The sequence below is a fragment of the Seriola lalandi genome, unplaced genomic scaffold (genome assembly GCF_002814215.2).
Source record: "Seriola lalandi dorsalis isolate HSWRI2012SDOR001 ecotype SW California unplaced genomic scaffold, Sedor1 jcf7180002054402, whole genome shotgun sequence".
Lineage (NCBI taxonomy): Eukaryota > Metazoa > Chordata > Actinopteri > Carangiformes > Carangidae > Seriola > Seriola lalandi.
In genome coordinates, this window is record NW_019524955.1 from 330,380 (window position 1) to 347,793 (window position 17,414).

The 17,414-nt window shown below is 38.6% G+C and overlaps 3 protein-coding genes across 6 annotated transcripts; 1 reads left to right on the top strand and 2 right to left on the bottom strand.

Annotated features, from left to right (window-relative positions):
- Positions 1-1,631: 1,631 nt before the first annotated feature.
- hsd11b1la (hydroxysteroid (11-beta) dehydrogenase 1-like a) lies at positions 1,632-9,086 on the bottom strand. The gene is made up of 6 exons (XM_023409652.2): positions 8,850-9,086; positions 4,660-4,790; positions 4,171-4,374; positions 3,974-4,067; positions 3,103-3,268; positions 1,632-2,993 (listed from the first exon to the last, which is right to left on the bottom strand). The coding sequence occupies exons 1-6, from the start codon at positions 8,932-8,934 to the stop codon at positions 2,810-2,812; spliced, it is 864 nt and encodes a 287-aa protein (XP_023265420.1). The 5' UTR covers positions 8,935-9,086; the 3' UTR covers positions 1,632-2,809.
- Positions 4,724-12,299, top strand: micos13 (mitochondrial contact site and cristae organizing system subunit 13). Of its 2 annotated transcripts, none has more exons than XM_087174971.1 (4): positions 4,724-4,854; positions 9,922-10,078; positions 11,477-11,534; positions 11,800-12,299. In XM_087174971.1, the coding sequence occupies exons 1-4, from the start codon at positions 4,742-4,744 to the stop codon at positions 11,895-11,897; spliced, it is 426 nt and encodes a 141-aa protein (XP_087031097.1). In that variant the 5' UTR covers positions 4,724-4,741; the 3' UTR covers positions 11,898-12,299. The 2 variants fall into 2 exon arrangements, with proteins under 2 accessions (XP_087031097.1, XP_023265430.1); XM_023409662.1 differs by lacking the exon at positions 4,724-4,854 and adding an exon at positions 9,320-9,481.
- A 71-nt stretch (positions 12,300-12,370) lies between these two features.
- LOC111657473 (spindlin-W-like) lies at positions 12,371-17,414 on the bottom strand. Of its 3 annotated transcripts, none has more exons than XM_023409658.2 (5): positions 17,307-17,408; positions 16,564-16,602; positions 15,870-16,117; positions 15,503-15,736; positions 12,371-14,552 (listed from the first exon to the last, which is right to left on the bottom strand). In XM_023409658.2, exons 2-5 carry the CDS (start codon positions 16,581-16,583, stop codon positions 14,347-14,349), a joined length of 708 nt encoding a protein of 235 aa, XP_023265426.1. In that variant the 5' UTR covers positions 16,584-16,602; positions 17,307-17,408; the 3' UTR covers positions 12,371-14,346. The 3 variants fall into 3 exon arrangements, with proteins under 3 accessions (XP_023265426.1, XP_023265425.1, XP_023265429.1); XM_023409657.2 differs by having other exon boundaries at positions 16,564-16,605; positions 17,307-17,406; XM_023409661.2 differs by lacking the exon at positions 16,564-16,602 and having other exon boundaries at positions 17,307-17,414.

Genomic DNA, 17,414 nt, shown 5'->3' on the forward strand with positions numbered 1-17,414 from the left:
GTGTGTGTTTATGTGCATGTGTGTGTGTTATAGTCAGTGTTGTGGGTGGATGCTCCTCAGCCTATAAGATCCATGGAGATGGAGATGCTAGAGAAGGGTGAGAGGATTTATTACCTAGCATTAGGAGCACTAATCTGTTGCAGGTGTTTCTGGCTGTTCTCCCAGGCCATGCAGGCTCTGCTCCCCAGGAGGCCCCACCATTTTTGTATGTGTGTGTGTATGTGTGTGTGTGTGTGTGTATGTGTGTGTGTGTGTGTGTGTGTCACAGAAAAAGACACAGAAGGAGCGGGAGGAAGGGAGAGATTTTTTTTCTTTCCACAACATCTGCAGGGAGATTATACCATCTTCAAAATCCTCTCAAATCATCAAGAGTGTCAAGACAGAAGATGCATTCCAATGGCTTCTCCCCGTCAGTCCTATCAATCCAAGCAACACAAGAAAACAGCAGAGTGCCAAGTTTTATTACAGATTCAAGGCCACTTCTCGCTCGGAGAATCACTTATATGTATCCAGGAGAAATTGCTTTTCTTTTTGTTTACCAAATTTTCAAATCAGACTATAAGATTTAGTCAGGCCTTCTTTCTTTCTTTCTTTCTTTCTTTCTTTCTTTCTTTCTTTCTTTATTTCTTTCTGACAATGACAACTCACTCTGGGTATTCTGGGTATACAGTAGAAGAAAACTGCTCTATCAGCAGGGTACAACCTATAGGGTGTATTACAATAAAGAAAAGACCACCAGGATGGATTGAGCCAACAGTTTCATGGGAAGCCTGCGGTGCTTTTGGAGATGATGAGCAAAGACACAAAGGAACCCACTGAGAAAGTGCTGCTCTGTAGGAAGTCTGCAACGCCTACTGTGGCCTGCTTTGGAAAGATGAAACTAAATGAGAAGAATGGAGATGGGGAGGAATCCAGGGGTGGAGAACAGTGAAGACAGGAAAAGGAACAGGGAGGGTTAGGAGTAGTATGCTGATGGGGGTTTAACATGCATTAAATGAATAAATAAAAATGAGGTAAATCTGTGAGCACAGACCCTGCCATTTTCTTTCAAGCACAGACGTTTGTATTTGAGACCAAAAAATTCAAACCAGTTTGCTATGAATGCATGATGCTCTGCCATTTCAGATCTTTTCGCAATAGGGAATGGACTTCACTGGTTGCTGTGGATAGGAAGTAATCTCACTTCACTACTTTAGTACTACTGCCCTCATGTGGACATTCAAAGCATTGTTCCATTCAGGTTAAAACCTCTTCCTCAGTAAGTATGGTATTGAGGCATGACTGAATGTTTTAATTAAATTAAATAAATCTAAGTTTGGATGTTCAAAGATTGTTCCAATTAGTCTTAATAAGCATTCAACTGATAATGCTTTAGTAATCAGTTGTTGCAGAGTTTATAATTGTTCTTTGTGCAGTGAATTTCCTTTTGGACCTCAGTGAAACTGGTTATGGGGTGTCCTGGTGGCCTAATGTTTAAGAAACACACTTTATACCCTGATCACAACATCTCAGGTTTGAGTTCGAGCCAGGGAACCTTTCTCTCCTCGTTTCCTGTCACCTCCCACCTATCCTGTCAAATAAAGGCAAAAAAATATGCCACAAACTCATCAGACAAATTGAGTTAACACAACTTGAATTTCGTTTTTTATTAATCCTGAACGGTATCCAAAAAAAGATCATATCATGATTATTTTTGACAGATATTGCAATATCATTTTTACTAAAAAAAACAAAAAATTAAAAAAATGATGATGATGATGTGATTTTTGTTTGGGCATGTACCAAACAAACATGTTACCTTACATCTGGAGAATATGATTTGTAGGCCGGGCGTCTCTTTAGCACCACAATGCTCAATTTATGGTATGTTGTGACACTTTTTTACCTTTATCAAAAAAAGATTGCAGGTTGTGTAAGCTGGATATTGCACTTGGCCATATTGTGATTTTGATAATATTTTTTATTAATTGTACAGCCCTATTTTCTTTTTAATGAACAAAGAAACTGGAAATTAAATTAGTTACAGTTGTAAGATGCAGAAATTAGAGTGGTATTATGTTTGCATTCAAAAAGTTTGATTAAATCACTGAATTTGAATTTAATGAACCAATGGAGTAATGTCCCCTGAATGACTTTTTGAGTGTACCATGTTTGTCACTTTTACCACAGAGGTTCTGTAATGTGAAAAGTCTGATGTTCCAACCACCACTGAATATCACTTGAGGAAGAAGAAGTGTCTCCTGTTCTTCAGCATCTTCCTTTTCCTGGTGTGACTTGCAGGCAGGACATTCTCCCGCTGTGTCGTCTTTTGAGTGGTAAAATAGGTGTTTTTTTATTGAATTTGCACCTGATATCTGTTGGTGCAGTAGCTGGTGGTGGATTGCACTGTCCATGACCGCTGCAGACAGGAACTAACCCCTTTTTAATCTCTTTGAGGTAGGCCATGAGGAAACAACCCAAACCATGAGCTTTTCTCCCCTGTGGACTTTATAGAACTGGACCTCTCCCAAAAGCAAGATGAGGAAAGGAGGACAAGGTCCAGTTTGTTATATATAGTAACCTGATCCATTTGCCTGTGAGGTAAATGATTTCCCAAATGGAAAGTTAAAGATTAGGGCAAAAAATCTGGGTGAACCACAATATCAAGGCTAAATTTGGGAAGGGGATCTATACTGTGTATATCCTTACATTATAAATATGATGCCAAATCTCTAATCCTATTATATAGATAGATAGACGGATAGAAATTCATGATATGTCCATGTATTTGATTGAAAAAATGTATAACAGCACTACAGATAAATATTTTTCATGGATCGTATTTGTAGGAGTTCTGGATGATATAACTTGTGGCAGAAGGGATCCAGTCTTTGCTTAGATTCACAATGTGGGTGAACCAAGGGTAGAAGAGCTCTGGCTGTCTTGTAGCTCCTGTAATGATGATGTTCAAGGCTGCATCTGTGGCAGGGTATGCTGGTACATCAGTGACTCCCCTAGGATACAGAAAAAATACTTCACTTAACCATTGTGGGTACCACAGAGTAAAATCTACACAAATAATATTAATGATGCCAGATAAATTTGCATATAGATTTAACCAACCTGACTTTCTCCATGGCAGAATCAGTATCAATGAGCCCCAGTGTACATATAGAGATGGACACATTACTCTTCCTCATAGCTAGCTCATGGTAAAGGGCCCCAAAGAAACCGTTCACCGCAAATTTTGTTGAGGTATACGGTGCCACGAAGGGACTGGGCATTTTACCTGTGAAGCATCAGATACTATTAGAGCCAGCTGTTCCAAGACACTTTTGTCAGTTGTGAAATATAAGACTCTATTGTGGCCTTTTTTGGGCCTCATTTAAAAATGTCTGTACTAATAGATTTGATGTCAACTAGTGTCTACTGCACATATAAGTTAAGAACTTTCGTGGGGTTGAGGTAAGAACAAAATTTAAACCTCAGCTTGACGTCCATTTAGTAGGTGTTCTCGAGCGTTCAATCATATCACATGATATTCCTCAGAAGATGGAGTTTTATACCAAATGTAAAGTAGTAGTTAATTTTCTTCTGAGCACTTCAAGGACTGGTAAAAAAAAAAAAAGTGACACTGGTCCTTAAAATGCTTAAAAATTCCAATCTGCTAATGAAGTTCATGTGATTTGATCAAAAGATCCAGAGCAGCTACAAAATAGACCTTGAGTTATCATTGTTTTGCCAACGGCAAGTTCAAAAATGGACATTGAAACTTCACATTTATCAACATGTTTTCAACATAGTTTGGTTTATTCTTTATTTTCGTTTTTCTTTTCCTTTGAAAGCACTTTGTAATTTTGTTATGAAACGTGCTATAAAACAGAGTTAATATATATATATGTATAATATATGATATATAATGATGATGTAATCAATACATGTTTTGTAGTTTGCTGTTATCAACAGGTGTATAAAGATCCTGTGACAAACCTACCTAGAAGTGATGAAACAATCACCAGTGACCCTTTGCTTTGCTCGAGGGAGTCCAAAGCTTTCCAAGCCATCTGAATATAGCTGAAGAAATTCACCTTTTCAAAAGTACACAAACACACGCACGCACACACACACATGCAGAGATCAGTGCATTTCCCTCATTTAATGTGCTGATAGACCATCAAAATGCTGCATTACCTTCATCAGCCACCTGACGTGTTCGACATTTCCCTCCCACATGCTGAAGGGGCTCGGGCCAATGTGGTTGAGAACCAGGTAATCCAACCCTCCAAGCTTTTCCCGAGCAAAATCTACCACTTTCTCGGGGTCTGACTCGCTGCCCATGTCTGCTGCTATGTAAAGTGCTTTCTGGGCTCCCAAACTCAAGCACTTCTCTGCCACCTATAAGCAGAGACCAGAAGGAATAGTTTAACTGTGCAATGCAGCTGCAGAAAAGAATATAGAAAACACCTTTGACCTTATACTCATACTTCAACCAACTGAAAATATTTTTATTAACTCTTTATTAATTCTTTATTATTGTTTTCTGTCTGACTAGATTCCTATGAATATGACATGGTGAACATAGAACGCTTCAACCAAGTGGTAGATGATGCATTCATTGGTGCATACGTGTATTCGTTTTAGGCTTGATACCAAATACAGAATGTTGTAAAGTTCACTGACCTGCTGTAACACTTTCTCCCTCCTTGCTGTAATAACTAACTGGGCTCCAAAGCGGGCATAATGATATGCCATTTGTTCACCAATGCCCGTACTGGCTCCAGTCACCAATACCCTGGCACCTCTGAGAGATTCTGGAACAAAGTCACACAGTTTTTATTTGATACACACCAATGGACAGACGATACACACAAAAAGGTAAGACATACTCATAAATGGTATCACGACAGATGCAACACTGGTATTAGGTATTTGTGCCAGTAGATAAAGAGATAATGAAGTAAATATTACTGTGCATATGTTAATCTTACATAAACATATGAATTTAAAGTTTCAAAATTGAACTTGAGCAAACTTGACTTGCAAGAATCTATGTTTGTAAAATGTACTCAAATCAAATGTCAAATTATTTTCTTCATTAAGCTACAGTATCAGGTTTGGTAGCAGATTTTTTTTCATTGGGTGATATAATGTTGTAATTGTTGATAACTTTATGTGCAGACACCACCCCCACTGACTCAAACCATATCATTTCATTACTTGTGGAAACTCGCTTGTACACTGCATCCTCACAATGTGGACAAATGCTGTGCTCTCTCTCTCTCTCTCTGGTAAGGCCTCAGTCACAAGGGGAAAGCATGTCAGATTATCACCAATTACTCGCTCAGTTTGTGCTTCCTTTCCTAAATTTCCCCAAGGGAAACATAAAACTTTCATAAACCTCTTTATTGATATACAGCTTGTTTGTTCAGTGCAGAACAGTAGGCATGTATGGCATCCAACCACCCAAACAGTCACATGATAAGTTTACACGGTACATATTGCAGTGTGGACCATGTAGTTGCGGCAGCACGGTCTCAATTTTACAGGCCACACTGCAATGTGGAGCTTGTAGCCCATGATGTGAGTATACTTCAGAATTTTGAATAATTTTAGACAGTTTAGTCTGTCCCTGCAGCTGAAAAACACCCCCATAGCATGATGCTGCCACATCATGTTTCACTGTTGGGATTGCATTGGGCAGGTGATGAGCAGTGTCTGGTTTTCTCCACACATACCGCTAGAATGAATGCCAAAAAGTTCAATCTTGGTCTCATCAGACCAGAGAATCTTATTTCTCATAGTCTGGGAGTCCTTTATGTGTTTTTTGGCAAACTCTATGCGGGCTTTCATATGTCTTGCACTGAGGAGAGACTTCCGTCGGGCCACTCTGCCGTAAAGCCCCGACTGGTGGAGGGCTGCAGTGATAGTTGACTTGGTGGAACTTTCTCCCATCTCCCTACTGCATCTCTGGAGCTCAGCCACAGTGATCTTTGGGTTCTTCTTTACCTCTCTCACCAAGGCTCTTCTCCCACGATTGCTCAGTTTGGCTGGACAGCCAGGTCTAGGAAGAGTTCTGGTCGTCCCAAACTTCTTCCATTTCAGGATTATGGAGACCACTGTGCTCTTAGGAACCTTGAGTGCTGCAGAAATTCTTTTGTAACCTTGGCCAGAGCTGTGCCTTGCCACAATTCTGTCTCTGAGCTCCTTGGGCAGTTCCTTCAACCTCATGATTCTCATTTGCTCTGACATGCACTGTGAGCTGTAAGGTCTTATATAGACAGGTGTGTGCCTTTCCTAATCAAGTCCATCCAGTTTAATTAAACACAGCTGGACTCCAATGAAGGAGTAGAACCATCTCAAGGAGGATCAGAAGAAATGGACAGCATGTGAGTTAAATATGAGTGTCACAGCAAAGGGTCTGAATACTTATGACCATGTGATATTTCAGTTTTTCTTTTTTAATAAATTTGCAAAAAGTTCTACATTTCTGTTTTTTTCTGTCAAGATGGGGTGCTGAGTGTACATTAATGAGAAATAAAATGAACTTTTTCGATTTTAGCAAATGGCTGCAATGAAACAAAGACAATTTAAAGTGGTCTGAATACTTTCCGTACCCACTGTAATTCCACGAATGACTCCCTGTCTCAAATCAGCTATCCCCAAAACATTGTCAAGTTATATCAATTAACCCTCCTGTTATGTTGCGGGTCAAATTGACCCGTTTTAAAGTTAAAAAATAAAAAAAAAAATAGTTAAAAGTATTTTTTGGGTATGAAACTTCTTCTGCTTGGCTTAATAAGTGTAATCGACATATAAAATTTAAATGGTTCATTTCGAATATTTGCAACCCCCCCTGCATGTTTATATTACATAGATACTGTTCGGGTCAATTTGACCCGGCAGTCAAAGTGGAGGCTAAAAGGGGTCAAAAGTGTCAAATACTATTTGTTTCTTTGCAACTCTGAGACATATTTCACCCCAATCACACACACACACACACACACACACACACACACACACACACACACACACACACACACACACACACATCCTCTCCCTATTCTCTACACCTCATCTGTAAAGTGCGAGAATGCAGGTGATGTTATGACTTTTGACGGGAACCTTTTCTGTTCCCGTGGGCAAGCTCCACCCACATTGAGTGGACACTCAACATGGGTTATGTATGCATATGTAGCTACCAACATTACATTCTGTAGCTACATATGATATACTCTCTGTCAGAGCTTTACAAAATGAGCAGCAGAAGTAAACAGGTGACAACCCTGGAGGCTCTGTAACTCATCTTTGATCATGACAGTGAAATAGTGGAGGATTTGTCTGAAGATGAAGACCATCTTGAGGTCAATTCTGAGTCTGATGATTCTGATTATGAACCAAATGAGGAAACTGCTATTCATATTCCTCCAAGCAAGACATTCACATCAAAAAATGGTGAAATACAGTGGTCTTCATCTCCAAATATACTTCAAGCAAAACTGTCTGCAGAAAACATAATAAAGACAGTGCCAGGGCCCACTAGGATGACAGTGACTCGTGTGACAGACATCAAGTCAGCTTTTGAGCTGGTCATGCCCAACTCAATACAGAAAATCGTTCTCGAAATAAAAGTGGAAGGAGCAGGATAAAATGCATTTACATGCATATCTGGGGGTCCTCATCCTGGCTGGGGTCTATAAGTCAAAGGGTGAATTAACAGCCAGTCTGTGGGATGCAGAGACAGGCAGGGCTATATTTCGTGCCACCATGTCCCCGGAGACTTTTCATATTTTCTCCAGAGTAATCCGATTTGATAATCGAGAGACAAGGGCTGTCAGACGAGAGAGAGACAAGAGAAAAGCAGGCAGCTATTAGGACAGTGTGGGACAAGTGGGTAGAGCAACTTCCACTACTCTATAACACAGGCCCTATAGTCACACTGGATGAACAGAAGAGGTGTCTCCTGTTAATTTATCAACATCACTCCATAAAAAAATTTAAAAATGTAAAATAAAATTAAAAAAAATTAATGTCATGTAAAACTCTTGTATTTTATATGTAGGTCTTTCCAAAGTACATTAAAAAAAGTTTTAACATGCATTTTTAATGAAAAACGAGTGAATTATCCTCATTGAACCATGATCTGTGAGAGGTAAAGAACACCATTACAGTAATATTGATTGAAATGGTTAGTAATGGAGTTAATAATGAGATATAAACAATGTTCATTGGGATTTTTTGGTTTCTGACACTTCTGGATAATTAAACATGCCCCGGGTCAAATTGACCCGGGAACATCATTGCTGTTCCTGAGAAACGAACATAACAGGAGGGTTAACCTCTGTCAGTAAGCTTAGAATCAAATAACACTGAACAAATTCATGAAGAACAAACATTTGCATATTTTTTGCCAAATATCCAAAGGAATGCATGCAAATAATTTCCTGAATGTCAGTTTGTAAAAATCTACCTGCCCATTATTTGATGGTTAGTTTTGATTTTCTTATCTGTGTGGTCAGGACTGTGTTATTTTACATGAGAGCTGGTTATTTCATTGTGGGGGCTTTCTTGCTGTGATTTTATTTTGAGAGTCTAAGATTATTATTATTTTCTTATTATTTTTACTACTATTGTTGTTTTTTCTTAAAGAGTTTCACAATGTTTTGTCAACCAATAACACTATATATTAATATTACCCCCTGTAGGTGAAACACACCATTGCCAGTAGGCAACAACTCCAAGTCTGCAGATGTTAAAGTGACCAAATACAAAAATAAAATACTAACAACTATAGGCCTATAGACAGAAATGCCTATACTTTACAAGAGCATACATATACAAAGACTTTTATATTGCAGCTGCATCTGTCTTACCTGGATTGAAACTAGGTGCACTCCACTTGACGGCTATGAAGGCAACACATATACTTGCTAACAGGATTTTTGTGAAAGTCCCCATGTTATAAACTTGTACTTAATACGTAATTTTAAGCGATAGTGAGACCAGACCAGACCTTTGCACAACTGCCTTGAACGGGAGATAAATGAAAACCAAGTACTATTTATGCAATTCTCCACCCTCCATTTCTCCTGACATTTGTAAGGGGGGCGTGTTGCTCAGATAAAGGGTTTATTGAACTTGAAAGACCTGTCCTTCTTCCCACATAGAAATAGCAAAATTATACTTATTTGGTATCTTAAAAAAAAAAACACCTAATTTAAAATAACTTTTTTATATAACTAAGGCGTCATCCCTGTGATTTTAATTTCTATAAATGCAGTAACATCGAAAGGAACGAATCTGCTGCTCTTAAATAACATTAGCGTTTGAAAGAGCAACTTTATTGACACAACCTGTATGCGCAGGGATCAAGCAGGGTTGTCCTTCAGTGCAGCTAACCAGATAGCATTCACTCCGACTCATTTCAGCGTACCTGGAATAGGTGTACGCAAAAGGAAACGACACTGTTGTGGACCATGGCGGCAAGGATTTTGCCCGTAGTGAAGTTAGTATTTTTCCCATAATTCCCCTTAAGTTATCGCTGCTATAACAGTGTGCTGGATGCTCAATTAGCCAGTTAGCTAACTCACGCTAAGTTAGCTGTCAGTCTGTTTAAGAGCTCTCCAGCTGTCGTCTTTAGACACTGCTTACTAATCAGTTAGTTAGTTAGTTAGTTAGTTAGTTAGTCGGTTAGTTAGCTCAAGTATTTACCATTAACATCGCTGTATGCTGTGCGTCGTCACTTTATTTCTTTTGTTGGCTAACGTTAGCTGATGTTTTATAAATGTATAACTACAAATGGAAAAACCAAAGGACATTCTCATGTGGTGCACTGTGATAACAGTAAAAATGGAAACCGTGCATTGTTTCAGTTTAACATATTTTGACTGGTTATAGTGGTAGGTATTTCTGGCTAACAGCCAGACTCTGTTCTTTCGTTTCCAGACTGGCTACCAAGGTGACCATTGCAGGAGGGGCTTTGTATGTTGCCTATGACTCTGGCCTGTTGGGAAGCAGTGAGCAGGGTTCAAAGGCCCTGGAGAAGGCCAAGGTTGCAGTACCCCCAGCCATAGAGGAATGGATGAAGTACTTTGGCCTGGAGGTATAGATAACATGCTTGATAACTGCTTTAGCATCTTGTCCTGATCCAGGACTGCCCTGGATCACAGCTAGTAGGTATCACAATGCAACACATGGAAGGAAAACGTGAGGCAGACATATTTAGTATCCTATTTGCATACATAGGTAGGCAAATAGGCCAGTGCTGTAGACAGTTGGATGATTCGTATAACGAATTGATGAAGATAATTTAAGAGTTCTGTCTTCTCGTGGCCCATTCCTCATGAGATTATCAGAACCCTTTACAAGACATTAATATTTACAGGACAGCAGTGAACACCCTTCAGCAATGCTGGCCACAAATCAGTACAGGTCATTTTACAATAAAAATCAACAATAATAGCAATCATCCAAGTTCCACCCCTACTACTATTAGATTTTCTCCATGAACTCCTGTGGACTCACTTAAATTGCCAAATTGAGGATCTCTTTTTGACAACATGAATCATTCATATCCAACAACTCTTGTATCCTTTGTCATTGAACAAAAAAAATCTTGAAATTTCAAGAACAAAGAACAGTAAAAATCTAAAAACAAAATGATACTCGTGTTGTATTTCTACCTGATGTACACTAGACAAATTCAACATTCTTCTTCCAAAATAGCATGTCAAGACTTTTCAATATATAAAGTTATACCAACTGTTATCTGAGCATAAATAGACATTTGTTTCTATGTTTGGTCAAAATCATGGCCACTCTATTCAGTGTATTGATACAATCAAATGCAGTCCCATACAACACGTCTGCAATATATTCTACATCTACTAGGCCAGTTCTTGTTAGTGTGAACTCAATTATACGTTTATTGTTGTGGTGTTTCGCTGGAATACATTAGATTCAAATGTTTTCAGTATGACTGCAATTACAAAAATGTGTTGAAATTATTATCTCTGTAAAGGTAGAATTTATGGCTGCGCTGTTGTATTGGATTTCATTAGATTTTACAGGTGTACCTAACTAAGTGGCCACTGAGTGTATAAAGAATATAATTTGCAGTAGAATAAAAACTTTTAATTTGACAGTAAATATGCAGTTTTGGTTAAATCAAGATCAGATTTGCCCAGTCATGTCTTTTCAGAAATGACAACATTAGACATCTTAGTATAACTTAAGCAGTAAATAATCAAGTGACAGTATGTTTTTCCTACAAAATATCCCAGAGATATTTCATAATATCATTACCATCTACCATCCATCATTATTTCTAGTAGTAGGCAGGGTGCACTATTTCACTGCATCTTGCATCTAGAACAGAGAGTTATTATGTATTTCATATTTCACTCATCATCTCATTTGAATTTGCTTTGCAGTGTTTATTGTGAATGCACTGTAATGTACACTGCACTGTGTCAAAATAACGGATCCTCCCTCTCCCCAGGCTCAGCTTCCAACCATGCCTAAGATTGAATTCTCCCCTGTTCAATCATGGAACTCTGGTAAGAACAGAATGAAAACTTCCATTCAGTTCTTAAAGCAAGGGTACAAATTTAGTAATGTCACGAGTTTTGGTTTTTGGGCATGCACAGATTTGAAATCCTAGTCATGTACTTCACTTATTGAATGCAGTCATATTGTTAGCGTTTCATTGGTGCAATAATCAATTTCAGCATCAACATTCTGACTCTTGAGGTTAGCATTACTCTTTTGGTCATGTATTTTTGATGTCACAAACCCAAACCATTGATTTTTATTTTATTGCAGGAGTGCGGTGGACGATTTCAGCTCTTTCAGAGGCTCCCACAAAGGCAACTGAATACTCGAATCAAGGTTTGCAGTACCTGAAAGATCTCACCAAGTGAACAGGAACTCTCTGAGCAACCTGACATTTATCAATTATTTTGACTTTTGCACTTGAGAGACGACATTACTTTTTCAAAAGTTGTAGCCCCTCACAAGAAAGAAGAAACACCCAACATGAAAGAAAACCGATAGGTGTAATTCAGCTGCAAGGAGTGTAGTTTTCTGAATGGCACTGTGGTTCTCTAAATGATAGCGGCATTGGTTGGGAGTTGTACATAATGCGATAAAGTAAAAAGTGTTTAAAAAAAGTTGTTCTGTCATTTTGTGTATATCACAAATTTGTGTGTACAGACTGTTCTCCCATTTTTCTCAAACCATCCAAATAATGTAATGAAGAGTGTCTGTTGTATATATGCAATTTCACCAATTAGTTTCAAGTAATACATCGACCTTAAAACACATCCAGTCTTTAGTTTGATTTATTGAGTCTGCGTGTTTGTCATGGCAGTGTGTTTAAAGAATAAGACCAAACAAATGTGCAAAAATCTTTATTACTCATGACAGAATAATAATGACACAAATTGCCTGTTGATGGTGCTACAACTTCAGAACAGGAGGAGGTGATCAAAAGCATGAAAGAGCGCACACAGTCATTTGTAATTCCACTCTACACAACACAAACACTCCACAGCACCACTGGTGGTGATGTACAGCGTTAACCCTATTTTTTTGATTGTTTTATTTTTAATGTGGGTTAAACAAACTACTGATTCTGCCACACATTGTCACTTCTCCACTGTCAAAGTAAGGTTTGAAAATCTCCAGGCACTCTGTGCAGATGATGCATGCAGAGTTTTGACAGCTAAAAATAACAGTAACAGTACACCTACTGATTGACTATTTTACTGAGGGATACGCTGAATGACTCGGAGAAGGCTGAGACGGGCAAGACCAATTCAGCAGCTACGACATGGCAATGAGGTTAGGATGTAATCCATACTGCAAGCATACATGTCATGTTTGCAAGACTAAGAGACAGTTTTAACAGACTAGAACCAGAGTTAGTTACTGTCGACAGTGGTTTGTCAGTTGATTATACCTGTTAAATATTCAGTTTATAATTTATGTATATTAACGAACCGTTCACTAAAAGCTGGTGGTGTTTTGATGATATATTCATATTGTGAGTTATCACAACAGGCAACGTTACAAGGCATTTTACACAAGTTGTACAGATTAAATACTGTCATCTGAATGTATTGCAACTATTTTTATTTTCTTTTTTTCTTTGTCCATGTGATATAAAGCGTTATTCTGCCACATTTTGATCTAAAGGAAAAAGCATTTTGGGGAAACGATATAGCATACCATAACCTAAACATGTAAACTTTATACAATTAAAGTGCTCCCCACAATATCAATAGTGAGATTATACAACCAATGATGATGTGTGTTATATGTAAAGAACATTTTCATACTGCATTAAGAGCAAATCACAGCACTAATATAAACTGATGATTGCAAAACTTTCCTCAAGCCATCAATGTTGCCACTTCTGAATGAATACCCAATAGCAGCCTTCATACATGAAGATTCATTAAGAGCGTAGATAGTCAGAGATACAGTATGTACAATATTGCAAAATGACAAGCCGGAAGGCACTTGATGATTTGTGTAGGATCAAATTCAAGTGGGAATTTAGCATCTTAATTACCAGTACAAAGAATCTGATGTTCCTTGTGCTGTTAAACTATGATTTAGAGCCTGTGCAGAAACCTTCCTTCTAGGCTAAAAGAAGAAATGCCCAGCATGAAAATGCAGCCAATTCATAGAGCCATGGATGAACTAAAAATGGTGCAAAGGTGCAGGAGCATATTTCCACGTGAGCATAACTCATCTGAATTGTTCTTGATTGGTGTTCTTACAATGCTGCTTTTATTCATCCTTTCCAGTACTAACACTGATTTATCTGATGTACCTGTTAGATAAATACAGTACACATATTTATCTGCCCATTACATTTAATAAATGTGTCCATGGAAGGCATCTATGCAGAAGAAAATGTGTATACCAAGCTTATTACCTATTAAGTAAATCCAAAGAAAAATGTTGTTAAATATTTTGAACAGCTTTTTTAATCATACTAGGATTTAATTAAGATAATTACTTTAAGGAAAGATCAGTGAGTATCTCAGGGACAACAATGCAAGTGCAGTATCAACTGCACTTTGCAGCTGTTGGGCAGTGCAATCTTGGGACTGTCCAAACATTAAAGTATAAAGTAGAGCAGCAATAATAAAACAAGTTGACTCCCTCTCCTCGAAATAGCAAAGCATAGCGGTGCTACAGTTCTGCTGTGCATACAGAAAAAGATTGCACTTTCTTCTGAACAATAAAGCATATTAACTATTCAACCCTGCCATGGCTTTGGATAACAGACTGTAACAATGAGTGGAACAGAAGCAGATGGAGGGAGGCTGGAGAGTGACATAAAAGTGTCCACTATTTCTAGGTGGTTTTGACCAGGTCATAGACATGGATATGAAAGTCATCATCGTATTTGATATAGTAGACAGAGGGCTTGGCTGGAACCTGGTAGATGACCAGGCCAGTTCTCTTCACACCCTTGTCAGTAACATACTCCACTTGTTTCCCCACCAGACTCTCCGTCTCCTCCCCTGGCTTCCTGTCTGCAGGCAACAGGTGCTTGTTTTCTGAGGAGAGGAATGAAACATCACAACATTAGAATTACAATTATATCTGAGTTAGGTCCAACTTAAAAAAAATTTAATTGTGCTTCCTCTTGCTCACTAGTAATATACAACATAATCAGGATTAATGAGCAAGGATTTCTTTTCTCCAGTCCTGTTTTCTCAAAGTTCCCCCATTACCTCTATAATTTTACAGAACTTGAAATTAAGGAAAGAAAATCTCCAAACAGCTCTAAAGTGTAAGAATCCTTTTTTTTTTTTTAATCACATCTGTAAAGTGAAAATTATTATGAAAGCAAAACTTTAACAGACTAAAAAAAAAAAAGTTCTTCTAAGTCTCTGTATTTTGCAGAATGCCTCTATTTAAGATTTTTTATTAATTAAGAGTTCTCACTATCTGAATTAGACTTGATTATGAATTACTGCCAATGTTTGTGTGCCAAGTCATTTGAATGTTTTCAAATTAGAAGCAGCAATTTGTGCATGTCTCAACATACCCATTACCTCTGGAACAGCTCCAGGATCAGTTGTTTGATGAAATCACTGATTAGAGTTTTGGCTCTCCTTATCCTTTCAAAGAAGATGCTGCCTAATTACAATCTGATTCCTTTTTTTTTACTTTTGTGAACAACTTTAATTATTGATAGCATATGTCAGAGTGACATTGCTGAAGAAGTGCTTATGTTAAAATACATAATTTTGCCTATTTGCTACTGGGAGTCAAAGCCCTTGATGAAGCACTTAAAGAAGACTATGAATAGACTTCCATGACCACTGTAACTGCTGATGAACTCACATGGTGTCTGTGCCCCAAAAAAATGATGTGCAATCCTCCAAAGTTGAAAACTGATTTACGTCATGTAGTGGGCGCTCGTGATCTTATCCATCAAGCCTTAGGACAATTATCAAAGACTTAAAGTTTTGTCAAGTATCAATCTGTCTTTAGTGAGTACCTGCTTCAGGCAGAATCCTGAGGTCTCCATCAGCGTAGTCGTCCCACAGCTGGTACATATAAAGAACGGGGTCCTTTTCATAAGTGATATAATACCAGTTGGTCATGATTGGAGCTCTGGAGAGGACCATGCCTCTCCACTCATTCTTCTCTCCATCTTCCTTTTCAAACAGATGCTCCACAGCTTTGCCCACCAGCTCCTCAGCCCCTGGAGGTATCTTGATTTTGTTGTTTACTGTGGAGACACAGGCACAAAAGATGTACAAGATACTGTGCAACCCAACTGTTGCAAAAAAAAAAAAAAAAAAGCAAATATCAACCTTTATTATCTGAAAAATAAAGTAAGAGAGAAACTTCTCCTAACTCACCAACTTTTTCTGACAGGACTTGCAGGTTGGACACTCTCTCATCCTTGAACAGCTCGATGCCATAGACGCAGTCAAAGCCGTCATACTTCACCATGAACAGAGAAGGATTTACACTAAGCCTGTCCAGCACTGTTCCCTTCCATTTGCTCTGGTTCCCCTTCTCACGCCAGTTATGTTGAATACGGACTCCCAGAATGCTGTTCGGGTCTGGGCTTACTGTGTCACTCAGTTCCCCGCTGCTCCGCTTTCTGGTAAAACAGGATGAATATGCAGGTCTGTGTGTCTGTGGTTAAGGTTTAAAACAGAGTATGCATCTTACACAAATACAAAAAGTTTTATGATATCAGGCTATGTAACTTATTCCAGCTGTTTGATCACTTATATACATTTGCATTTGAGATGTTTCTGGAAAGTTAGGTAAACTGAGGCCACTTCAAATAACCTACATTATTTATGCAGGTCTATTTGCAAGCACCATCAATGATTATTTAAATCAGAATGCAATATGATTCATTCATTCCAGCCTTTGGTCCAACATATCTTATTTGTTAATTCCAGTGATTTGAGTATCTGGATTAACCACTTTTTCATGTAGCTGTTTGTGACATTATAGTTTTACTGTTACAATATCTTCTGAAACCACCAATAATGGCAATCATATGATGGCACATACAGTAGCTTTGTTTCTACATACCTGCCCCTTTTCTTGGACATGCCTCCAGAAATTCAAAGGCTACTGATCAAGAGAAAGACAGGGCAATGTTCAGTTATTATGTGAGTGAGTATGACAGCTGCCAAACTTCACATGTAAAGTATGCTACACCATAAGGATGGCCTCTCCTTTCGCTGAGAGGCTCGCCTGTCAGAACAGACCCGTGACAGGCTGCAGCCAGCTCAGCACAGACTGACAACTCCAACAGCCAATGGATTAACATGATGGAATAACTTCCTGGGTATTTACTTTAACTATACAGACATGGAGGTCAGTGTTTGTAATACACAGCACCACTACGGCAAGACCGTGTAGTTTTATCATATGCCTCAGTGAAGGATTTTAAAAAATCTGTCAATTTAAAGAGAACACGTCAGCCATTTCAGTGTATCTGACAAGTTACAGTATGTAAACGTTAGCCGGACACATTTTACTCCCACTAACTTATACATTAGCAACATGCGCGTATAATATGATTAGGCGAGCCCGATAAACTACGCGGTAAGTCACCTGTCTTGGACTAAATCCAACACACCTACACCTCACCCTGTGGGTTATCAATAACACTCGTCTGTCCTCGCTCTACCTCAATGCAGATGTGACTGTAGGTAAGTGGAGGCGGCTAGCTACATCCGCTCGTCAGTGTCCCCAATGGCAGCTAACAAACATCAGCAACGAATGGGTCTTAACAGGCTTCTCCTCTCTTCAAAACACATTTTTATTACCTTTAACCTTTACGCAGATTTCATATCAGTATTGTTCAGTTCGTCTGGCGGAGAAATGCTCCCACACACCAACCAGTCTACGTAAATCTCGCGAAACCTGTGGAAAAT